Source organism: Lampetra fluviatilis, chromosome 1 (assembly GCF_964198595.1).
Source record: "Lampetra fluviatilis chromosome 1, kcLamFluv1.1, whole genome shotgun sequence".
Lineage (NCBI taxonomy): Eukaryota > Metazoa > Chordata > Hyperoartia > Petromyzontiformes > Petromyzontidae > Lampetra > Lampetra fluviatilis.
Genome location: NC_136275.1, coordinates 22,460,578 through 22,486,762, shown reverse-complemented (window position 1 = coordinate 22,486,762; position 26,185 = coordinate 22,460,578). Strand labels below are relative to the sequence as shown.

At 44.8% G+C, this 26,185-nt stretch overlaps 1 protein-coding gene across 2 annotated transcripts in view; it reads right to left on the bottom strand.

Annotated features, from left to right (window-relative positions):
* The window catches only part of TRAK1 (trafficking kinesin protein 1), a 69,776-nt gene that overhangs the window by 26,770 nt on the left and 16,821 nt on the right, over window positions 1-26,185 (bottom strand). Inside the window, exons 2-3 of one of the 2 annotated variants that reach the window (XM_078859474.1) lie at window positions 2,903-3,156; window positions 1,772-1,975 (exon numbers count right to left, since the gene is read on the bottom strand). In XM_078859474.1, the coding sequence (XP_078715600.1) occupies window positions 1,772-1,975; window positions 2,903-2,963 (265 nt within the window). In that variant the 5' untranslated portion in view covers window positions 2,964-3,156. Of the gene's footprint in view, window positions 1-1,771; window positions 1,976-2,902; window positions 3,157-26,185 lie in introns of those variants that run through there. The other variant, XM_078859482.1, reaches the window with a different exon arrangement.

Here is a 26,185-nt window from a genome sequence, read left to right as displayed (position 1 = left end):
TCAGCATTGCAACCCCAGGAGTGTGGGCACAGTGTGTTTAAAGATACCAGCACAGCAGCAACAGCTGTCTGAAACCAACTTCACTTAGGGTACCCACACTTCAACCCACCATAGGTAATTTACCAAGTGACTTGATAAAATACATCCATTCATTGTTTACTGTATGTGGGGTGAAGCAACAAAGTTATGAGTGAATAAAGAATCCATGGTTTAAATGCCTTAAACTGGAGTCTGGATTCAGACTAAGCAAATAAACTCTTTATATCATAGGCTCACCAACTCCTCGTTGTAAGGATTATTCTGGTCACGTGACAAATAAGAGGTGCGGGGAGAAAAAACAATTGCAAAATTGTGAAATTTGATGTGTATTATCTATAGCTGAAGATAGAGATGAATTGTCTTGTATAGCGCTGCATACTAATATGAGGACATATTATGTGTTTAATAAACTATTATGTTTTCATAAGGTGCTTTAAAACATTGGCTTCCTGCCCAAAAAATCACACATGATGCACACACAAAAACTAACGTTCATGTTGTAGGGGAAGTCTTGTTTGCAACCATCTATGAAGGCTGGTGTACAGCTCAAAAAAGAAGTGTGATGTGGTCAGCACCATGGCCTTCTGCGTTTGTCTGTCTGTGGTGAGCTTCCAAACGAGGTACTCATTTGAGTCTGAGTCAACTAAGGGAGGCCCACGACAGGTTTAGACAACAGTTTCCAATTTTATTAGTCCAATCATTTTTATCAGGTTTCTGAGATCCGTAGCGTAGTGTGAAAACCACTACACCGCCGCTCCCCAACCATATAAACATGCACACATTCAACAGCTTACAGGCGTCAGCTACCCAACCTTGTAAAGAGTACAGCAACATAATAAGGCATGGACCTATTAACCAATTATGGTCAGCAAGATGAATGTGGATTTTCCAGAACAGCAACAATAAACAAGATATACATCATGTACAGAATGCCTTGTACAGAATCCCAATGATTGACAACCCCCCGCCCACCTCCTACGCATTTCCCATAAATATGCTAAATCCCTCTTGATATACAAATTATTTTGTCAAGGCGCTCTTCTTCCCCCTCCAACCCAGCTTAAATATACGCTCCAAGCTTGGTGGCGTTTCATTCTTCACCTGAGGACGGCTGCTTGAGTTGTAGCCGAAACGTCGTGAGAATTATTTTATTATGTTTTATTTTATTATTTTCCTTCTACGTGACTTTACCGAAAGAACCAAGAAGATTGACAACACTGTCAGTGTCAACATTACACCAGTACAGCAAGGCTTTTGCAACCCTCCACAATCCCGTACGTTAAATAATGAATAATGACTTGAAACATAAATAGGATGCAGTGTTTCTGAGTATATTAATTGCTCAGGTGGCTAATATTAATAAGGGTCGCCATGGTGGCGACGTGTTAACTACCTTGCATGGTATACAGGGAGTCGTGAGTTCGATCCCTACCCTGATGCCTGTATATTTGGAGTTTGTATCTTCTGCCCGTGGTCGCGTTGATTTTTCTACGGATCCTCTGGTTTCTCCCTCCACATTTAAAAACATGCGTTTAGAGTATTTGGCTGATCTTAATCTCCACGTGATGAGCCACTTCGTTGAGCTATCATTTGTGGCCAGGTCGCTTCTGAAAAAAGAGCTATACAACTCCAGTGGGCCTTATCTGGTAAGATACAAAAAAGTTTAGTTTAATAGTTTAAACCAGTTTATCGATGGAGAGAGCGATGTGCAGACGGGGGGGGGTGCACTCACGCATGTACTTGAGCGTCTCCTCCACGAGCTCCAGGCCCAGCTCGAGGTCGGCATCCGGGGGCAGCACTGGAGTGCGGATCCAGTCGTCACGGTCGTAGCCCAGCACCGAGTCGGCACGCAGCCGAAACAGCGGCAGCCGCTCCTCCATGAGGCTCACGACCTCCACCTCGGTCTCGTCTCCGCCTCCTCCACTGCCGTACGCGTCTGCAGGTGGGAGCACGAGGCAATCATGGTCATTGCGCAGCACCTTCTGGACTTTCACTCCGTGGGGTCGGTCGACCTCGTCAAGTCTCGGGAGGTAAGCTAGGTTGAGCCTGGGTAGGGCTTGGATGGGTGACTACTGTGCATAACAAGTCTTATAGACTGTTGGGTTGCGGTTAACAGAAGGCGATGCTGCAAAATATATTGTTACGCTGGACTTTTATGCCTCCATGTCTATGCTCTCTGTCTTCACAAACTGACACTGAAGTATTGTGAAATAACTCTCGCAATCCACACAATGGGGAAGTCATCCAGTAGTGAAATGAAAAAAGGACTGTACACATACAATGATAAGTTCCTTTGATGGAGTGCATAAGCACTTAGAAAAATTTGAGATTTCAATCTCACCATTGAGAGATGGATGTTGGAGGCAGCGGCATAATTTTTGCATTACTGGAGGGGTCAGACAGATTCATGTTAAAGCACCTAGGAAAGAGATATTCTGTGGAAATCAATGTAAAATAATTCAGGGAGAGCAGCTTGTGATGATAGGGTCCCATGTGCACGATGGGGCAGGACAGGTTACCGAGGCAGATGAGGAGAGCTAAACCCAAACGACAGGTACTGCAGGAGCAGGCCTTGGGGTCGGGCATTAATAGATAGGAAATCTATTGGTGTGCAAGATGGAATAGGGCAAGCTATCAAGGCAGAGGGAATGGAGTGGCACCTCGGCAATGGAGACAATATTTAAATCCTGACCGATTTTTTTTTATTTCAGCAGGAAGGGCCCAGTAAGCTGTTAGGCTCTATTTTTATGGGCATCCTTCATGGATACGATATCAGGTCTTGTGATGTTGGAGGTTGAGTGTCAACCATACACCGGCTCTGAGATGTTCCAGAAAACAGGAAGTGATGTGCACAGGAGCGCACCCGTGATGGTGCCCACGTCCCTCCGGTCCCTCCACGCGGCCTCCCGCTCCTCGCTCTCCATGGGGCCATCGTGCAGGCGTAGTGATGAACGTGGGCGCCTGGTGGGGCACCCTCCGGGAGCCTCCAGGGTGGCAGGAAGGCTCACGCAGGCACCTGGGCACGGCCCATGAGGCCCTCCTGGTGCAAGTGTGCTGTCAGGGATGCAGTAGAGGCAGCAGGAGTCCCACTGGAGCCTGGCGGCACCCTCACTGAACCTGTCCAGGAGCATGGCGGGGGAGGGGCGGCAGCGTGGCGGTTAACACGGTGATGGACGTTATCACATGGGAGACAACGCACTGGGCTGAAGATGACGGGTGGCACTTTGGTTAGAGTGCGAGACTGAAAGTTGGAAGATGGAAAATTCAGATCTCAGTTTAAGGTCAACTCAGAGAATCATCTCTTTGGGCTCAACGCAAAGAGCATTGCCTATGGGAAGTCACCAGGGGAACTCCTATTGAGCAGAATGGGCTCCGTCAACAGAATGTGTTACTTCTGGGACTGACTCAAGGCTGCAAATTAAGATAAGAATCACCTACACTAATTTTTTACGTATTTTTCAAGTTGAAGTTGGCTGGGACTATCGTTCGCTACGGGGTGGATTTCCACACAATTCTCTCATTGACATGCTAATTTCTCTACCCCCCCCTCTCTGTCCCCCCCCCCCCTCTCTCTCTATTTGAGGCCTCGACACAGAGGCGTTGTTTCTCTGTGTGTCTATGTGTGTGTCTCTCTCTCTCTCTCTCTGTGTCTATGTGTTGTCTCTCTGCTTGTGTGTCTCTGTGTCTGTGTTTTGTCTCTCCCATATACACAGTTTGCCTTCGAAGCTAACCCCCCTTTTCGTGAAGACGACCGCTTGTGTTGCGTTCGAAACGTCGTAGTTTTTTGTTGTTATTTTCTTTGAACCTACCAACGTGACTTTACCGAAAGACCCAAGAATATGAATTCCTGCAGTCACGAAAACTTTCGAGGTCATTTTCATTGGCGAGCAGGTAACAGCAACTCGCTCCATCTCCACCAGAGGGCAGCGTCTACCAGAGGAAGCCCACCTCCCTCCGCTTGTCTCACCAACATCCATTCCTATTCATTCACGAAGCATGTCTCTCTTGCATCTAACACGTGCACTCTAGAAAATAAACAAATCCCCGGCTCGATGCAAGGCCGCAGGCATTAGTGTAATATTCACAGGAATGGTCCCTTTGTACTGCTTCTCTGCTTTTGTGCTACCTTTTCATTTACATTTGAAGAGAATGATGTCTGTTTGTCTGAAGTGCAACCATTATCCCTCTGAGGGGATTGATGATGCAATGATGACCACTATGTGGAAGTCAATCAAGCAATCTTTATTTGATGCTCCAATATCGCCTTCAATAAAGTACGAACAAAGTAAATTGCAACCACCTGCAAAATAAAGTGCAATCGTGTGCAACAAATAGCATAAGAGAAGTGGTAAATAAAATAAACGAAAGTAAAGAGACGTTTATTTTTATTTAAAACATTTTATTTTACGAGACGGTAAGTCTGAACAGATGTGTCTTGCACAGACCATGGAATTCAGAGACATTGCAGATTTTTGGGGTTGCGCTCAAGAAGGCTTCGTCCCCCCAGCGTCGGGTGAACAATCCTGGGCTGGGCAAGTCTTAATCAACAATTGTCATACTTAGAAATAAAATTGCCCATGCATTAATGCATTGAGCACCACCGGATTGGTCATTTTATCAGGGAGACTATTTGAATTGGCTGTCTGACAGGTCGTAAATGTGTATAATCAGCACTGCCAGTCTAAAAAAAACCCTTGCACAAGTCATGCAAACCGGTCCAGCAGAGTGAACAAATGAGCAGCTATGCTTTTATCCCACCGAATGGTGTCAGTACAACTCCTCCAAGGAAATCTCCCTTTTGGATTGGATGGGCCAGCTGAATGGACATCAGTGAATGCCTGGATTCCTGCTGCATTGCAATGGGTACAAATAAAGAGCAGTGTAATTTCCATGCTGATCACGTTACACACGTGGGCAGCACTCTGGGTGCAATACTTGAGATGACGTTGCCAAGACACTGCCACCAAGAGATGAGGCCGAAAGAAGGGTATTAGTGTTCAGGGCCTTCACAGACATTTGCCCAGGGTTCCTCATTCCTTCAAGCATGAGGACAGTGAGCATATAACCTTAATTACACGTATCTGCGGTGGAGCAGTGGTACAGTGGTACAGAAATGACTTTGCCTTGGCTAACAGTGGCGAGGGATGTCTTTATTGGTCCTGTCCAATTCACACGACTGTGGTGAAATATAGTCTAGCAATCACCATGACTAAGAGAAATGGATTTACAAAGGGCTGTCTCTTCAGTGATATGGCATTGTGGTAAGATAGACCCTGGCAGAGTGATTGAAAAAGGAAAATTCGTCTGTCTGTGAACACCTGATATATCACAATTAGGATTATAATTGATGAAAACTACATTTAAGAAAACAAAGTGAACGGCACAGGTACACAGAGCCGTCCCTAGGGTACAGCGAACCGGGGCGATCCCCCGAGCCCCGTCCTTTAGGGGGCCCCGTGCTTCGACGCCAAGGTGTCAGATGTAATACTTCCGGTTTAGTTTAAAGACGTAGGAAGCCCCACAAATTGTGATTTGCCCCGGGCCCCGCACCTCTCTCTGTGTAAGGGTTAGGCCTGGCGACCAACCCGATGCCTGTGTGTGGGGTAGCCTGCCAAAAGTCTTAAGGACTTCACAGGCAGGCAAAGTTTAAAAGTAGCAGAGCCTCTGACAACCGACTTGGTCAGTGATGTCATCACACCAATCTGCTTGAAAGGCATCGGAGCATTCAACTCAGATTGGTGCAAAGGGAAGAGGTGGAAAGATTAAAATAATTAATAAGGGACGGTTGATAAATGTTGGAAAAGGGAAAAGGGGATTGGAGGAAGAGAAGAGAACCTGCTAGAAAGGGGGATACAGGATATACAAGAGGCCCGAAAGGGAGCTCGGGGCGCATTCTGGAGTGAAGCCTCTATAAGTATGGTCATGGTCTCTATGTGTTTGCGCGTTATCTGCGAATAAACCATAAAGTTGAGCTGTACTTACCTCGTCCAAAGTCCTTTTCATATGGATGGTCCTGCAGTTACATGTCCCCTTGCATGTACATATCCGCTCATTAAAAATTATGGGATATGTACCTGCAAATTAGCCACATCTAAGTGCAGCCCTTTGAAAGGGCCAGGCTCACAAAGTGTAAAGTAAACTTGCTACTTCCTTTAGAGCATGCCAATTGGTTTGTGCTGCACAGGCGCATTATGATGAGATTGGATGCATGATGAGAAAGCTTGCTCGTTGGCAGCGCACCGGACACTGTGGAGAATTTTAATGCACTTTTAGGCACATCTCCCAGTGAGGGGGGATGACCATAGTTAAATTAAGATGAAAAGCATGGCCATCAAATGCTGGCTGAAATTAAAACCAAAACATGTTACTTGACGAAATAATTTAACTTTCAATTTAGGAAATCTAAACGATAAACTTAAAGTACATCATTTCTGAAAAAGTTGGTATTTTCAAACAAATGTCAACATTCATGGCATTTTTACAGTAGAAAAACATACAATGTGAATAGAATGAGGCAGAGGAAAAACACAGTTAGCTGTGGTAATGGAATGGGGAAAATAACAGCCATGCCAAGAACGTTGCACGCTCAGCGTCCATCGAGGCAACCCAAACTGTGGACCTAACATAATGCAGAAGCAGGAAAGCCTAGCGACCACATACTGCAGGGGTCGGCAACCAAAATAACAAGAAGAGCCATTTCTTTCCAATTCGGTACAAAATTCAGTATTTCAAGAGCCGCAATGCATCTATGTACATACGTACATATCGTCAAGAAGCAGCCCGTAAAGAGCCGCATGCGGCTCCGGAGCCGTAGGTTGCCGACCCCTGACATACTGGTTTCAACTACACGATGAAGCAAAAGGGCAACTACTCTTCCAAACATGAACTGGAGACACTAAACAACCCTCACACATCTTACGGTGCTCATCTCCATTGGCTGCTCAGAGCCAGTGTTTGGAATTCCACATTCTAAAGCGCAAGCACTATTAAGATGCATATTCAGGATTAAAATGTAGCTATTTTGGTGAATGTGCGAAAGAAATAATTTTAAGTAAAAACTAAGGGTTTTTATATGTTACTGGAAGAAAATTGCACTTGAAAAGAATGGAGATTTTTTATCGTGGAAAGACGACGGATCGGCTGAGTAAACCCAAAGCTTGTAACTGAACTCTCAACCTTCCCCTTTTGAATAGATCACTCTAATCACAGCACCACTCAGCTGGAAAGAGCACAATCCGCTGCTGAACGATATATATTTGCAGCACAAGCTTTCTCCGGGCTGTATTCATTGCGCCCATCTTGGCGGTGGTGCAGGAAGCGGTAGCGCTGCTTTACTCAACGCAGCCACTCAGCCGCATTAATCATGGCAGGCATCAGGGGGAGGAGCTCAATTATTGATGCCGAGTTTCCATGCAGTCTGCAGGGGGATATGTTGTCCTGAGTACTACAGAAAGAGCTGGGTAGAATGCAAGCACAATGTAGATGAAGGCAGAGATATAAAGGGCAGGTGATGGCGCAGCACGGAATATATTTTTTTTTATTTAAAAAAACATCATCGTGAATAACTAATTTCTTGAAACCAGTATTCAAAAGGTCAGAGTGTATCCCTGCTCAAATGAGCAATGTCAACCATTGCTCACCTCTATTGGCGATTCTGATGCAGGGGTGAAAACTGCTTGTTCCTAAGGTAAGGGAGGCATTCTATCCATGGGAAGGTCACTGTTCACTCAACACGAATTGGTAAACTCATTAGATAGACTCTGGAGAGATGATTTTTAAAAAATCCCTCACCAAGGGGTCGAAATCGCAGTACCATGATAAGAGTCAAGCAATGCTAACATCAGGAAAACAAATACAACCAAGAGTGGTTCACTCACCCAAGTGAGTCCCAACCAAAGCCCTTGTTTTGGAGGATCATGAATTGTGATGATTTGCATCTTTTTTTTACTGTCCTTGCAATATGGGAGGAGTCTGGGGTGCCCAAGAAAAAAAACTCCTCCCAACACATCTGAAGGGATAGTGTTAAATACTTCAACAAACGAGGGTCTGCTCACATGAATAGAGTTCACTGGTTAAATAGTAAAAAAAAGTTAACAAGCTAAAAGTGCCTCTGAGCTTGTAAAATGTATGTACGTCATTTAGTGCCATCACATGAGCACGAATGTACTCGACAATAACCCAAAACGGGGCACGAATCGGGGGGACAAGAGCGAGACTGTGAGTTGAGAAGGGCAAGAGACATGTTTGTTCTACTGATTACAAGCAGGCTATCAGAAATTCAAGGTTAATATATGTGTGAAAACTTCACTCCATTCCTGGAAGTGTGACAACATGGCTTAGTACCTGTATATGGTACAATGCACAGCCTTCATAAAGTCAGATTCTATACCTCAACATATATTGGAGGTCAACTTGACACTGTACACACGCCTTGTAGAGGTGTAGCGGCGGTCGGGTAAGTCATTTAGTGAGTGCCTATTAAGGCCAGCAAAGCACACATTATATAACTAGCACCATGACCGACCACCTGAAGTCTCAATAATTTCCTGGTATTTACATATCGTAAGTAACCAGGCAATATATGTTTAGGCTGAGTAAACATATGGCAGGCCAAAGCCACCACTTGCCACCAATGTTCTGCCTGGTAAGGGATCGAATCCCAGTCACTGGTGTCACAGCTGTGGGCTAACCACTAATCCACCACTGTGCACAAATATATATATAGACTCAGACAAAGATTCCCCGTGTAGTCTTAACAGACCGTTGGGGCAAATTCTGTTAGCGGCACGGCACACGAGGAGGTGGGTGGCCAGCACCACGCCCCACCGCTTTTGTCTCCCTAGTGGCGATGTTTACACAATGCACCAGGTACTCAATTGAGGCTGAGTTAACCTTGGGAACGCCCAGGACCGGTTCAGATATTCGTCACTGTTGTTGGCCGTGAGCGGAAATCAAACCTGGGTCTTCGGGTTCGTGGCGCAGTGCGCTGCTACACTCCCGCTCCCCATATAACAAAGCATATAAATTTGTGTTGGTCACCAACGTCTCACACTGTAATCTGTGTTTCCTAAGATGTTAATCCTTAACGAGCATCTCCTTAAAGCTGAACGGATTTACCATTGATCTCATTACGTCGATGCCAATCTGTTTATGAACTCACAAGTCAACAGCATTTGGTGATCTTGAGATCAATTTCTGCTGGTCCCCACTCCATCTACGAGCCAAGCAAGCCACTCATGTGCTGCCTTTTACTACCTTCACAATGTATTCTTCATCTATATAGCCACTACATAACGAAGGGGACACTATGCCAACCCATCCTCGCATTAGTCTCCAGCTAACCATCCTCAAAGCATTGAACTCAGCCCTGCCCATCAATAGGATATTGCAGTCCTAAAGACCAGCATTGCCTCTAAGTGGCGCTGTTCACTCCAGTGTGCTCCCCTTGACTGTGAGTTGCACACTTCAAATAGCGCTCAGCATAAAAAGCACTGCCACCTGTCCAGGTGCTCCAGCATCTTGCATGTTCTCATGTCCTTACGTCAATCACATAAGGTCACGAGGGGACATTGCAAAGGATACTTGCCCCTGGGTGATCTTGTCTGATTCCATAGAATAAAGCTATTAAAATGTGTATTTTTATCTGGAGGAATCCGATGAGCTATAAAGCACTTTTTCACAGATGTCCAGTAGAGTAGTTGCCGTGATATCATTGTTTTCACAAGTAGTGTTATTGCGATATAATGTCTCATGATACGATAAGGTATTTAAATTCGGGACGTGAAAATGATCACGAAGCTAGTTCCCAATAATTTTGTAATAGTATTTTGCACTAATTGAATGGGCATATGCTACGTATATTTTTATTGTCGTTTTTTCCCATACATTGTCAGGAATTAAAATACTTAAAGAAAATAGCATATGTAAAGACAATCACGCATTTATAATGGGGACCAGTCAATCTCTCCTGAAGATGATTACTGCCGCAAAGCATTTATTTCACTAAACTATTTAAATTTGACCAGGTAATGCCCCCACTGAAGCTATATAGCTGTTTTTCAGAATTAACCTGGCTATCACAAATGATAGCTCAACAAAGTGGCTTATCATCGTGTGGAATTTATAGCAGCCAAATACTCTAAACACACGTTGATTATAAATGTGGAGGGAAAAACTGGAGGGCCCGGAGAGCCCTGATGTTCCAGCATGTGTATGTTCTCTATGTTCACAACAGTAAAGTTGGCCAAGGATAGGTTCAGAAACCAACTGATGTTGTCCGTGGCCAGAAAGTTAAACAAAGTTAGCCGGAATCATCGCATAAACCAATACTCGCACCACAGCCACCAACAGAAGCAATGTCTACTCTCTCTGTCGGAGGATCAAGAGGACTTGACATCTCCCCTCTGCCATCCTTACAACAACTCCGAGGCCTTTGTCAGTTTGCATGCCTCCGTTTATAACAGTCCCCTGGACATCACCTTGCAGTGCACAGACTCCATTACACATGCCCGGGTCTCCCCGCTCGGAGTGCAGTGTTACTCTGGTAAGTACACTGGTAAATATGTTACGGCATTAACGGATTAAACTAAGAGGGTGAGTTAAAATCCTAGGTCGACTCAATCAAATCATCCTTCTCAGGTTAATTTAAAAAAATTACCACTGTAATGGAGGACGAGAGTGGTTGCTGATGGAAAGACTCGGCCCCGCTAAAGGATTGTGGAATTTCCATATGTGGTTCAGAGGCAACAGAGTTGACCGATGCGTTGAGCATGAAGACACTGTGGCTTTTTAAAATGAAAACAATAAAACACTATAGAAAGTAATTTATGTTGATGAGCCCGAGGTATGATTATAAAATAAGACTGCACATTAAAACATTGAAACACCGTCATTAAGTGAACAGAGTGTATTTACATCTGATTAATTATTTATGATACCGCAAGGGCTGTTACACAGCCGTGCATGGTTGTTTTACTTGGATGATAAAATTACATAAGAGCCCCCATTGAGTATGTCCTATAGACTGAATGCCAAATGCTCTTAGCAAGCACCTATTATGGCACAGCAAATGGGGAGACTGACCGCCAACGACATTGCCGACCACGTCTTTTTTACCGGCCACGTTTTTACAGGCAGCGCTGGTGTGGGGTCACCGCACTGCGTACGCAGTCGACCTTGAAGAGGCTCGAGACAAGTCCTGCCGCCGACGTTTCACATGGCGAACTGGGTCCCCATCACAACATCCTCCTGAAACGACCAACCGCACTGACCTTAGGTGAGAGTACAGCATAATTGGGAGTAGGGACCCAACCCTCTCCGGGATTGCCGAGTCGTCTACTAAATTCTGCGAAGGATGGCAGCGTATTTCAAAGAGCCCCGCACTTCACACAGGCACAATCCAACTGGCAAATCAGCTCATGAAAACAAAGCCCATTGGCTGCTACATCTCACTCCCCCCAACCAACGCCCCCCCCCAGCCCCAGCAACTAGCACCTGCATCAGCAAGGTGGGGAGTTGAAGGGAAAGCACCTTTGGGACCAGCCCGATTGGAGAACCTTCTCGGGGTCCCACCCAAACCCACCCGAACCCTCCCTTCCCGTTCCTCTCCCTCCTCGTCCACCCTTCGGTGAGGCTCCGCGTATACGAACGTGCAGGTGGGAGGAGGGTGTGTACGCTTTATCGGGGCACAGCCAATCGCGTGGCAAGCGAGACCGTGGTGCTGTAACCAGCACAAACACGGCGATCACGTAGACGCATGCTTACGTGCGGACCGGCACGGACGCTCAGCTGAACTTCGGCACCGGCAAATTGGCACGGCCACCTGTGACAGTCGCGGTGGAAGAAGATGTGTCGATTGGCAGGGCTTGATTGAAGGGCCACTGGCAATGTGGCAAGCAGCATTCTGGTATCACTCAGTAGATTACGATAAACATATGTGCCTTAATATTTTTAGTTTGGCATGAAACAATTAACCACTTTCCACCCAAGTGATTCAATGAATTATGACAATAGTCATGCTATGATTCAATAATTCTAATTTCTTTGCCATTCTGATGCATGTAGAGTGTCTATTGACTGCAGGGTTTTTTGCAAACCAATTTATTATATGAATTGAAAATAATTAATTCCTTCACCTGCACGATTCAATGCATGTATCTTGCCCATGACAATCAATTCTAATCTATGAATCCATGCACTGTTACATGCTTATTGTTTATCTATGGGTCAAGACTCATTATCAAAAAGAACCCGGATTGGGCTTTTTGACCAATTCCTTTTTAAAGGAATGTTTCATTTGTAGAATGACACCAAAAAAAAAACACAAATGAGTGGATAAGAATCAAAGATCCACTTAAATGGGCCACAAACCCACCTGCTGTACTGCAATCTCCTGGACACCTGAGTGCAGCACGTTGGCAGTATCAAGGCACATGATGACATTTGTATGATCCACCAACCCTGCATTATATGTGCTGGATTACAGGCATGCACCACCACACCCAGCACTAATTATTTTGTTGAATAACGTACATGTCAGCCCATCATCTTTCCAGGAAAAATAAAATACGTACCACTATGTTGAACGTTAACGGTACTTGTCCTGTCGAGAGATTGGTCCCCTGCCATGGCTAAGAGTAAGTAATAGAAATGAGAACCCCACAATGCTTGTTTGAACCGTTATTGATTATTTAAAACGTTTTATCACTTACACTATTAAGCAACACCAAGGTAGGGAGCGATAAGAAAAATTGTATGTACATAATGTACTGAAAGATTACTTCATTCTAATATGTATACTTTATGAAAGGTTATTACCTCTTTACCACTACTTGGAGGAACACTCAGACAACATAACCAATACTTTAAAACACTTTCTGGCAAGACCTATCCTCAAAAGTAATTGGCAATTCCTTAGCAAATATATAACTAAAAACCAGCATACCCTGAACCAGAATTTATACGTTTGTTACACTTTCTATAATTTACCACATTATGATGCTAAAAATATCACTGCACTCTTACCGATTCAGAAGCGATGACACCACTACATGTATATATGTTAAGCATATACTTCACTAACCTTACAGACTAAAAACAACTCTGTCAAATCCAATGTCAGATGACGGATTCCCCATGCCATGTCTAATGTGGGGGTTGTTTAACCATACTTCACCACTCCAGTCAGCATGGATTGATAAGGGAACTCAGATTTGGTTCAAATATAACTTGTCACTGGTATTACGTGTGTCCATAAATCAAACTCAGGTCTCCGGGTTCATAGAGCAGTATGTCAACCACTGTGCCATCACTCCCGAAATATTGTATTAATGAAATGCAAGGTCCTTTTTTCAGCATCCACTGAGAAGGCTGCCACACTAAATGATCAGAAGATATCCATGCTGCCCCATGCTCAGATCTGCGGATCTTGGTTGTTTTCTCGGACCACAACAAGAAACCAAAAAAGAAAATCAAAAGGACGTATGCAGCTTACTGTGTTATTTAGTTTCTTTACAGTTTAACTTCGCAGCGCTATTAAGCCATAACATTACGATGAGCATTGCCATATTGTATCTCATTATATAAATTAAAGCAGGGGTCCCCAACCCCCGGGCCGGTACCGGTCCGTGGCCTGTTAGGAACCGGGCCGCACAGCAGGAGGCAGGAGGTGCGCGGTGAGTCCGTGCGTGGCCTGCCCATTATTTTATTTACCACTTCCGTCCGCGCATCTTTCCCCAACTTGTCTCAGTCACAGTTTTGGTAAGCCCACAAGCTAACCCTAGCCAAAATGAGTAAAAAACAAACGTCGCTGGAGAGCTTCTTTGAAAAGGGGGAAAGACCCAATGATGACCCCCCCCCCGTCCATGAAAAAATTGTCCTCCACCAAACCAGTCCCTGGTGCCAAAAAGGTTGGGGACCGCTGCATTAAAGAACAGAAAATGAGTTACTGAGTGAATGACTGATGCTAATAATAACCTCGCTCCCAATGGCCTCAAGCCACTCGGGATGTTTCAGGCCAAAAAAATATAAAAGCAAAACTAAAATTATAAATTTGACCTCATTAATGGGGTCACAATAACAGGTTGCCTCCGAAACGTCGTGATTTTTATTTTATTTTTTATTTTACTTTTTATTAATTTTAATTTTTATTTTTTACCTACGTGACTTTACCGAAAAAACCTAAGAATATGAATCCTTGCAGTCACTAAAGCTTCAAATCTAGAAAAGGTGACCAAAACGAACTGGTTGCATTATGGCTCGAGCACTCCCACGAGATTTTAACAGTTACGAGCTCAAATCCTGGTTGGGTGTAAACTCTATCCATTATTGTTATGCATTTGATAAAATATGCATCCATTTTTTGGGATATCAACTTTGATTGCCCAAAGGAGAAATTAACCCCTGCCATAAGAATCTCGAATGATCACCAATGGCCCAAGGTCACCATCATCCTCAGAAAGTCTACCGCAATCCATGACTTTAACTTTCTATCTTCTGATTGCCAATTGATAGCTCTAACCACAGCACTGGATGGCCACATTGAAATGTTTATGGCGACTTAAAATTTGAACCCAGGGTCTTAGCATTATTGGCTCACTGCTCTAGCGTGGACATGAGGCACCTGCATCACACAGTCATCTCTCATTACCTCTTATTCACAGGAAATCGGAGAAAACAGGTGATGTGTTCAATCAACTTGTGCAACCTTCTGAGTGGCCTTCCAATGCAGTTCTTCTACGGGACAGGGTCATCAAATAAGCGCAAGCCTTATCCAAAAAAAAGTGCAAGAGCCAAACGCTAGAAGTGGTCAAGCAAGATGTCAAACACAACTCTTCTGCCAACCACTCCTGAAATTTGAGTGTCTCCCAAATGACGAGAGAGCAGTCGACATCCAAAAGAAGGAAGACATATAAATAAAAAGTATATTAATTTAAAGAGCATGTGGATGATTGCGGAGTTCAAGTGTACAGGTTTTTCGAATTCCACACATCACGTCGGTATATAGCTTTAGAAATGCTAGTGCACAAGCAGCACTGTTTAATAACCAGGCTTGACCGTACCCGACGTGACCGGCGCCACAGCGTGAATTGTCTCACGAACCGGCTACAGATGTCATGCACCCCCGGATAGGTACACACAGTACCACAGGCTGGGAACCATTGTCCTACATCGTAAACACTATCAGCGATTCGAGTCAAACTCTTCTACAACTAAATAACATTTGGGGGTAAATTGAAGTTAAACTTAAAAATATGAACATTCACCATACGAAGCATAATTTAGCAGTGTTGGCAGTTGTATTTCCTCGTCACGTTAATGTGTCCCACTGTTCAGTCAAGTGTGGGATGATGCACATATCAGGCAGCCCATGGTGGGAATTCTACATTCCTATGATGGGGTCCAGTCACTCCATGGAAAAATCGCTGAGGATTTTCCACAAAGTGATTTTAATGTTATAATTTCCATAGCTAACCTTTGATTGTTCGACAGGTGCTCTAATATAGAGGAATTCCCATAGTGAAGATCGTTACACAGACCAGGAGAATAGGCCCTCTGTAGTCAAACATCATCTAAGTTAAATATAGTTTTCAGCAAACTACAAGGTCACACTACAGATGGTGAATACAGCTGAGAATACACCACAATACGATTATAGCTATTGATGTACTTTATTAAAGACATGTTTGCAAATAAGCCCACAACTCAGGGCTGGATCATGGTCCCGTGAGGCACCTGGTAACATGTCTTTAGGAGCCCTCCCCCCCCCCTTTTTTTACTATATTGGTGTCTTTATTGCCTTCCTCCTCGCAAAATCATCCACTAGATCGTCAAAATCTAGCTGTCCGACAAGGTCTGACTCTATTGACATAAGTGACAATGAGCTGTGATGTCTTTGGCACGTGCTACTCCGCAGGTCATTTTTTATTCTGCCTAAAAGGGAAAATGTCCACTCACCCTGGCAGTTTGTCACTGGCAAAGTTAGAAAAATTCGAAGTGCCACGAAAACATTGGGGAACACTGACTACAGATGCATTAGTGTATGAAAAAATATAGCTTTTGGCATATTTTTTTTAATGTTTCACAAAACTGCGGTGTATTTTTAATAATTGATTTGTCAACGGCTCTCAACAAACGGCGAGCCCTCAGTCTCATGGCTTTTTAGTACAGCTAATTTGGTTGCAAGGGCAGCTACTGGCATAAATGGCAGCTAGATAACTAATTTCTGTTAACAAGCTGAATCATATGCGCAGCTATCACTAGCTACGGTAAGTCAAATAACGACTGGCTTACCATAATATGACGCCCTTCAAACTGTTATGGCTCAGTTGTACAGAAGCATTGTACTCTCCAAGAGGCTCTCGTTTTAAGCAGCCCAGGTGTTATGCTTGATGTATGCACCGAGGGGCCTGGGGGCCCTAGTGGTCAGCTCACTCTTTAAACGCCAAGGGGTCTGGGGGGCCCTCACATTGTAAGCGCTGAGGGGTCTGGGGGCCCTCGTGGTTAGCTCACGCTATAAGCACCCAGGGGACTAGTGGTCAGCTTGCGCTGTGCGCACTGAGGACCCTGGCGTTCAACTTTCTTCGGAAGTCTTGGGCACTGTTTGTGCGGTGTGTTTTTGTTGCAGTGAGATGAAATCCCTATTCAATTCCAATATCAAAAACCACATGAAAACCCAGATATAAATTATTTTGCGATGGAGACCTGGAAAACTGGCTCAGTGGAGTACACACTGTTCACTCGGGTTATACCATCCAACCCAATGAAAATAACAAAGGTTACACCGTCAAAACTAAATAACAAGTTGGTTAAAAGTTTGCCAAAACTATTGTTGACCAATCTGTACGAGTCTGCGTGTACCATTTAAATGACAATGCTTTAATTTGGCTGACCATAACAGTGATATTGTGTTTACGATTTAACATCAGACTACTGATATCAGAGAGGCACAACAGCACAGTGAATAGACACAACACAGGGCCGGAGGGTACAGCACAGGCTACAAAAACCGCATTCAACACTGCTCATTATTGTAAAACCAACGTCAGCAATGGATCACAGTGACCTGGTGGTGGCTTCATAGAGGTTGAGAAAGACATTACAGGACATGAATTTTGACAAAATCTATGCTGAATAAATTAACATTTTTCATTGGCTAAGTTGACTCGTACATGCATATGTAAATACATATATGTATTTATTCCATATGATGGGTTCGGTGCGAGAGACTTACCTTTTGTGTAGCCAATAGAGGCCAATACATTCACAACAAAGTTAAAAAGAGAACTGATCCTTGAATAAAATTAGAAACCTGACAGACGAAATTTTTATCGATACACCAATTAGTCACTAACACCCGCTATGCGAACGTTGAATTTCCATGACTGGCGCGGAAACCACTTAACGCTCACCTGAGCAAAGAAACATTTGGACTCGGCTACCTGCCTGCACGCTGTAAAGAGCTGTAGAGTGCGTCTCAGTACCTATGTCGGGTCTCCTCCAGCATAGGCATCCCGCTTGTTCTGCTCAGCGTGCGTGCACAAAGACACTTTATCTCACTCTGCAGCCTGCCTGGCGCAAGGTGAGGCTGCTGCAGCTGATCAGCGATCACGGTCTCCTTTATAGCCCCAGTAATACTTCCTGCTCTCAGAAGAGCAACGTTTCCACGTAGGATACATGGTTTTTTTCTATATGCAAATGAAAATAGCCCAATATATTACACTGGACTTTGAACAAACTCCTCACAATGTATAAGGTTGCCGGACACCAAAAATAGCAGGTGTCAGCAATACATATTCTTTGGGTCTTTCCGTAAAGTCACGTAGATAAACAAAAATAACAAAAAACGACGACGTTTCGATCGCAACACAACCGAGAAGATGGGTACAAACTGAGCAATCATTGGAAGGACGTTATTAACCAGTTTAAGTCATAACTGGCTGTGATGTTCCCATCCGCCCTTCCGATGTTAGTTGTTATTTTCGGCTCTCTGATTTTACGTGAACAGATTAAACTTATCACACTAACACAGCCACCTCGCGCGCCGACTTCGAGGTTGCTGCTCTGCGATCTCCCATTAACATGCTAATCTCTCACATTAACATAGCCACCTCAGGGCGCTGGCCGTGGAGGCCGCTCAACGATTTTACATGAATATGCTAATTTTTACTTGGCAGCCCTTTGATTGGTGGAAAACCCACCACCGTCGCGGTCGCTGCCCACCACTTACATTAACATTGGCTGCTGACATTTGGGCTACGCTGATTTCAAACCTTTATAAACAGTTTACCTTTAAGCTAACCCCCTCTTCCTGATGACGAACAGATGTGTTGCGATCAAAACGTCGTAGTTTTTTAGAAAATTTTGTCATTTTTTGTTCTTTCTTTGAACCTATCTACGTGACTTTACCAAAAGACCCAAAGAATATGAATTCCTGCAGTCATGAAAGCTTTAAGTCAAGATTTGTCAGCAATACACTTGTCTTCAATGTGTGCCCATGTTACTCTTCGTTTTAATGTATTCGTGGTTTGTGTTAGATTGAACGAAACAGCAGCCTCTTGCCCAGTCCTTTACAATTAGATGGAAGTGTTCAGGAATGTTATTTAACGAGTTACGTGAAATTTAAAGAGGCCATTACAGTCAAACAAAGACCACATGCCACATTCAATCTCATCTAATTTTATATTCACAGAGTGCCTTCACTCAAGGCACTTGACATAGTAAAAAAAACGGTGACAGAATGGAATGATTTAGATGGCAGGGGCATGCAAGGATTGAGGAATGAGTGACCCGGATAGAGGGTACAATACTTTGGGATCACAAAAGGGAAGGGGGAGGGACGGGAAGGAGTGGAGGGGTGAGGGGAGGGAAAAGGAAGAGAATGGGCAACAGATAAGAGGTGAGGCTGTAAGAGAGGAGATTAAGGAGGGGGAATGCTTCATATACAGAGGAAGTTTATTACAGAGGAGAGGTGAAAGGAGGGAGAAGGGCCAAAAACGGGACTGAAGACAGGGAGGAGGGCCAGAGAGAGAGAGAGAGACAGAGAAAAGATTGGGAATGAAGAGGACGAGAGGGGACATGGAAGGAGATGAGAGAGGCAAGATAAGGTGGGGCAAGGCAATGAAGAGATTTAAAGATGAGTATCAGGTATTGCAGTAAACAGGAGGCCAGTGGAGTTGGAGGAGGAGAGGCGAAGTGTGAGAATTAAAGGGGGGATTGAAAATAACCCCTGTGGATGCATCGAGAATTGGATAGCAGCTAGGTAGGAGATACGAGAGGGATGGTTATGGATAAATGAGGGAAAGGAGAAGAATATATGGATGACATCGTCAAAGAAATTATGAGGAAAGCAGAAAAAAGAGTTACTCTTTGGTTCTTTCGGTAAAGTCACGTCGAAAGAAAATAAATTAAATAATAGAATACAACGTTTCGATTGCAACACAAGCAATCGTCATCAGGTAAAACAAACCTAGTAAAATTAGAAAAATAATGCAATACAACACAGAGTCGGCTAACACAACAGTCAACACCCTACCTGGTTGATTACATTCTTCCAAAGATTACTAAATTTCAGAGAGACAAAACACAGACACGGAGACACATAGACAGACATACAAGCAGAGAGAGACAACACAGAGACACAGAGAGAGACACACACATAGACACACAGAGAAACAATGCCTCTGTGTCGAGGCCTTAAATAGAGAGGGGGGGCAGAGAGAGGGGGGGGTAGATAAATTAGCATGCCAATGAGAGAGTTGTGTGGAAATCCACCCCATAGCGGACGGGGGAGAGAAGGAGCAAATGGACCTATAGACAAACAAGCCTGGCAAATTTTCAAGAGAGAAATAGGAAGTTTGAGAAAACAAACTTAGTAAAATTTGGAAATGAAATGCAATGCAACACAGAGATAACAGAAAATAAACTAAATATATAGAGAGAGAATAGTAAGGGACCCAGAACCAAACCCTGAGGATCACCGACACTGAGACAGGAGGGATGGGATACGGAGTGATTGAAGGAAACCGAGGATGGCGAGAAGAAAGGTAAGACTTGAGCCAGAAGAGGGGAGTGCCAGAGATGCTGAGGTCGGAGAGAGTGGGAAAAAGAGTGGGATGATCAAGTGTCAAAGGCAGAGCAAATGTCAAGATGAATGAGAATGGCTGCAAGATGGTTCCTAACATTGAGTAGGACTGTTTCGATGAATGTACTGCCACTAACAGTGCTATTTGAACTGGTCCTTTGTCCGAATTTCACCAACCGGCACTGATCAGCATGCTAAAGGTTGGTCAAACACTACAGGGTTTTATATTCAGCTGTTTGGCCCGTGTTTTTGTCGCAAATAGCAATACGACTCCAGCAGAGGTTTGAAATAGGTTTAGGGAAAACAATAACCAGGCTGTAGATTGAACATCAGTAACTTCCCCATACTGAATCAGTTCTACATTCATCAACATGTCTTTAAATTCAGAAAAGGCCGCGCTTTATCTTGACGTTATCGGGGACATAAACGCGCGTGACCAGCAGCACTATTATACACTGCTGATTGCAACAGACTAATAGCCATGGCCATAAAAGTCAACAACACACATGGGTGATGTTCTGACAAATGGGGCAGGTGATTCATGGGTGTTCCACCTCCAAAAGGTGCTGTTGGAAAGCAGAGCTGTTACTGATAGTTGTTTATGATGGCACATAAGGTATGAAATACATTAATTACTGGTGGTAGACACATTCAGGGCTATTGGGCCCTTTACAGAGCTACTGAAATCCTCTATATACGGAATCCCCTTGAGGCTTAGCAAATTCTGGCACATGGTCACCAATAGGGATGAGCACCGCCCCATGTTTATTTGAGAATGGAGACATTTTGACTGACTATACTCTAGTGTATTGTTTCATTTACTTTAACAGATGTATTCATTATTTGGTCGTGAGAGATAAGGACTTGGAGATAGAGGACCTAATACTTGACATTTTACAGGCAAATATAATTATGTATGGCAGCGGTCCTCAACCTTTTTTGGCACCAAATTATGAAAACTTCTGTGCTGATTGTGGAATTTCTACCACTGGCTCTGGGCCACCAAAAGTAGATGAACCAACTGCCCAACTATGTTTGTTTGACCACGGAAACACTTACACTTGTTATTCTTGAATTTGTGCAGAAGCAGGCAGGATTATTGGAATGAAGTGTATTCACCATGACAACTGTGTAAACGCCTGTGTCTTAGGAGCTCAGTTCTTCGTAAATATGAAACTTACGATGGGAAGTGGCAACCTTAGGTCCCACCTTACCCGAACATGACCCTGTCTGCTCCCGTTACGTTAATTAATAACCATGGCCACGGGGAGCCATACTGTCCCTACATCACCCCCCCCTCTTAAAAACATAGCCATTCCGGCTAACACAATTTAAAATTAACGTTTTTCAGACCAAACCGTACGCTGAACGCAATGCGATGCATAAACAATGTTTTAGGCCCGAAGAGCAGGAAACGAAATAAATCCTACTCATCAGAAGAACCATGAGAACAACAATGCCAAAATCCGTACAATGCATGCAACGCAACCCCCGCAATCATCACGACAAGCAACGGACATTTCAAACATGTGGTCGCCCTTCAACACACAACTCAAAACACAATTCCACAGGCAATCCGTCACCGAAATGTCCAGTTATTGTCTCGGTCCTTCTCCCCGGGTGGATTTGTGGCCTTTTCCGGCCAAGAGGGCTTGCACTCAAGCCCGGGGGGGGGGGGGGTGGGGGGGGTTTGAGGTTATTGGAGGCCTTCACGGGAGAGGATGACAGGTCCTATGCCGGTGGCCCCTCGTATGTAGTGGGCCTTCGGGGCACCCCTGATGTCAGGGATTCGTAAACTGCGGGTTGTACAACACATTTCCCACGGCGTCCGATTACTCCAGCCATCCGCCCCGGCCCGTCCGACACCCCATACCCCGACCGCACAAACATTGGGGATGAATAACCCATTACGGGGTTGAACATACGGCCCTAAGCGCGACTTGTGGACAACCCAGCGGAAACATCCCATTCGCTCTTGCACACACCGCGGCCGTCAAATTTCTACGACCTCCACCGGCCACCTCCCTGGCTGGAGCAATTTCGGGGACGTATGCAATGGCACTTATAAAACGTTTAGCCAAGCTCTATCCCTTACTACTCCTTAGCTGCCTCGAATACTTCTGATACATCATCCAGCGTGACCTACAGGTTTACTGGCAAAGAAGGTCTTTCCCCTCCTGAGGCCGGACCCCATCGGACATCAATAGGTGTAGTTCCACGGCTATAATTCTCTCAACAGAGATCGCACTCAACCCATTGCGCCCTCGACAACTTAGGTTTCACCTCACACAACTCATCCTTCCATGCTTCGTCAGCATTCACAGCATGCATCACCTCTCCCATACCCATCTCCGGGGTGGAGCCGAACACGCCACTCCCCACTAACATCGCACGGGCTAACACCGTTCCCGCCTGAACCACCGCTAATTCCATACCCACATTATGGATTTGCAGGAACGGTTCCTAATCTCCCTTTAACAGTGTTAGCGCCCCGAGCGGTGCGTGCCCACGGCCCGCCCCCCTCTAGACGGGCCAAGGAGGACCTCCGCCTCGGGCCCGCCAGGTCAAACCGTCCGCAACAACGCAACGGGACCACTACCCCCGAGCAGTGCGAGGATTTGTATGCTTGCAAGCACCACGAGGGGCCGACGGTGGGTCATATACTGCAGACATCTCCCTGTAGGCCTCCTGAAGCGAAGACCTCTTCTCCTCAGGGATAGCCCAGAAAGTCATCCATCCGTCACCGGCGCCGTTTTCTCTGCGCCCACGGGTCGTCTTCCTTCTCCTCTTCTGAATATGCTACAGGTGGGTTCTTACTCTTTCCTTTCTTCAGCATTATACAAGCCACTTCTGACACCACTGTAATGTAGCTCTCAGAGACACCGTCTTGTTCAGTTATATGTATATTAATTATGAATAAAGTCCGCCAACTCACTGATAACTTAATGAGTAACCGCGAGTGACAATATACACTTGGGTAACTTAGATAGCTCTATTCTGAGACAACATAACTCTAGCCTTCCAAGACTGCAAGGTGCCCACTCCAGTATGATGAAGACAAGCCACTCCAAGGTGACGACGACGGCAATTTCCCCACAACAGCAGCCCAGCGCCCCGTTCGTGCCGGCTCTCATCCCCCTCACGATCCGGCCACGCCCCTATTCCTGAACTCTCTCTCACCACACCTGGCCCTGTCTGTCTCTGCCCTTATTACAATTTACGACCGTTAGGTCCCGTGCTTCCCCTCACGCGACCCTGTCAACGCTTGTCGCATCAATCATTATTAGCAACCACTTAGGTCCCACTTAGGTCCTACACAGCACATCACACCGTTTGGCTGTTATCTCCGAATCTCTGAGTTGTATTGCCCTGTTAGGTGCCTCTGCATTATCGAGCACATCGGCCTGGGGTATCACTAACATGGCCACCTCGGCTCCCTTAGCCTCGATGTATCGATGGTTCTGGCTGAGTGATGGGCTGTGTGTTCACTGGCACGACCACCATTGCGGTGGATCTCTTGCGTGGATGCGCTTGCCTCTCACAGCGCAGTTGGCAGCGCCACAGCTTGTGTTACATAAAGACATGACATTAACTTGCTAATCCCCCTAATCTCTCTGCCTAATCTCTCCCATCAACATAGTGCTATTCTCCCATTAACACTGCTATTGTGCGCATATGCGGGGACGATACTCTTATGCGGCGACGGAAGCTCATTTCATGCTAATCTCTCTCCCTGATCTCTCTCCCCTAATCTCCCCCATTAACACAACTGACGTGCTTGCGTCCGGGGATGGAATTCCTTTCTAGATCAGACCCCGCCTGCTTTCCCTTCGCCACCTAAATAACCTCTTGTTGTAACAGCTCTCTCGCTGGTTCAGCAGTTCCACTGCTGGATTATTTTTTTCTGCCTGAGGATGACCGCTTGTGTTGCGATCGATACGTCGTGATATATTATTTTTATTTTGTTTTCTTTTTCTACCTTCGTGACTTTACCGAAAGAACCAAAGAGTATGGATTCCTGCAGTCACGAAAGTTCAAATCAATGTGTATAATAGCACCCGTTTGTATTCACACCTATGTAACATTCATCATGCAAACTGTGTGGCAAATAATAAGAATAAAACATGCAATGACTTCCGTGAAATAGGTAATTTTGTCAATAAGTCAATGAACCCGCGAAACATATAATAGTTGTGCATTTGCGTAACGGTCACATTTTATTGCCTTACTTCCTCATATAAGGATATGTCTTCAAGTCATAAACCCTATTCCTACACAAGGGTCTGTGATGTGTTCATATTCATGCATGAACATGCCATGACAATGCATAGTATAGCATCCGTTTGCAATCACACCCATGTAACATTCAATATGCAAACTGTATGGAAAATACTAATAAAGGTGAAACATGCAATGACTTCCGTGAAATAGGTAATTTAATCGATAAAAGGGTCAATGAACCTGCGGGACATATAGTAGCTGGAAATTTGCATCACGTCGGCCACATTTTAGTGCCTGCCTCCTCATATAAGGATGCATCTTCAAGTCATAAACAATATTCCTACACAAGGGTCTCTTATGTGTTAATGTTCATATAGCATATACCTATTTATTTCATACCAGTTTACACATTTTCTTGGATATTTTATTCGATACTTACAATCAGCTTCACAGGTTAGCCTATGCACTTCTGTTTGCTCACGCGGCAGCTAAAGATGAGTCAAAGTAAAAAAAATGATGCATCTCAAGTGCGTTATCAGCCAGAAACAGACTGAAGTAGGGATACTTCATGGATTTCTTACAGGCAGAAGGAGTGCAAATCCTGTTTCAAAGTAATAATATTATTGAACAGTTCCGTAATGCCTCATGTATTAAATCTTTACTTAAAGCTTTCGTGACTGCAGGAATTCATATTCTTAGGGTCTTTCGGTAAAGTCACGTAGATAGGTTCTTGTTATTTTCTTTGAACCTATCTACGTGACTCTACCGAAAGACCCAAACAACGCCTCATGTATTCCGAACTTTAATATATTAGTTTGTGATCGTGGTTAACTATGTGTTTAGAAGTCGATTAATTTTGGCTTGCAAAGATAGCTGCTGCCCATTAGCTTCCATGAACCCCGGGTCAACATAGCTAATGCTTCTGAAGTTACATGCTGTAATATAATTATTTTGACCCATAAATGCGATTTGTGCAATATGCGGTCACCTTTCCATTTGATATTCCACCAGGTGCCCTGATGACAGATTTAGCTGCTAGGAGCCATTCAAAAGCACGACCAAGAGGCAATCTGCCCAATGTCGTCCATGTCACAAAGAAGGCCACTGCTTCCTCGCTTCCGCTAGATTCCTCAGCTCTTAACACCTGACTGGCGAGGTCTGTTCTGACTGTAACCCACCATTTGGCTTAACATCTTCTCCTTGGTTACCGACCTTTGGGTGCCACTCCAATCTCTGTCTCGGTAAACTACCCTCCACCACCGTGCACACGTGCCCCACCCAACACGACCTTTTCTTCCCAATTACGGGACACCTACAGCACTTTCTTAAATTAGTTTTACTGTCTTGTCATGATATTTCGAGCATCACTATGCAATAACCTACATTCAAAAGGCAAAACACCTCTAGTTGCTTTGTTATAATCTTTACCAACACCACAGGAGTGCCAGTCGGTACACTAAAGATACATGTGTAGTGTTGTAAATGAAGGCAGACGACTTCTTGTCTTCTTCCCGGGCCACTTTATTACAGTGTTTGTATAACACTTGTTTTAGTTATGCCGAGGATCTGCCGTCCGTCGCTCCCTCACTTGCCGCGTCACTATCCTATTCTCTACTCTCCTTTCCTCACCCCGTGTCTCGCTGTCTCAGCTGGTTGACACCACGGCAGCCGCGGCGTTAAGCGTGCCGACGTTTGGACTGCGCTTGCACCTTTAGCGTCCTACTCCTGATCTGTACGGGGCCCGTGTCTCTGTCTCAGCGGGTCAATACCACGGTAGCCCCGGGGGTCAAGCGTGCCGACATACGGACTGCACTTGCCTCTAGCGACCCTATCCTAGCCTACCCA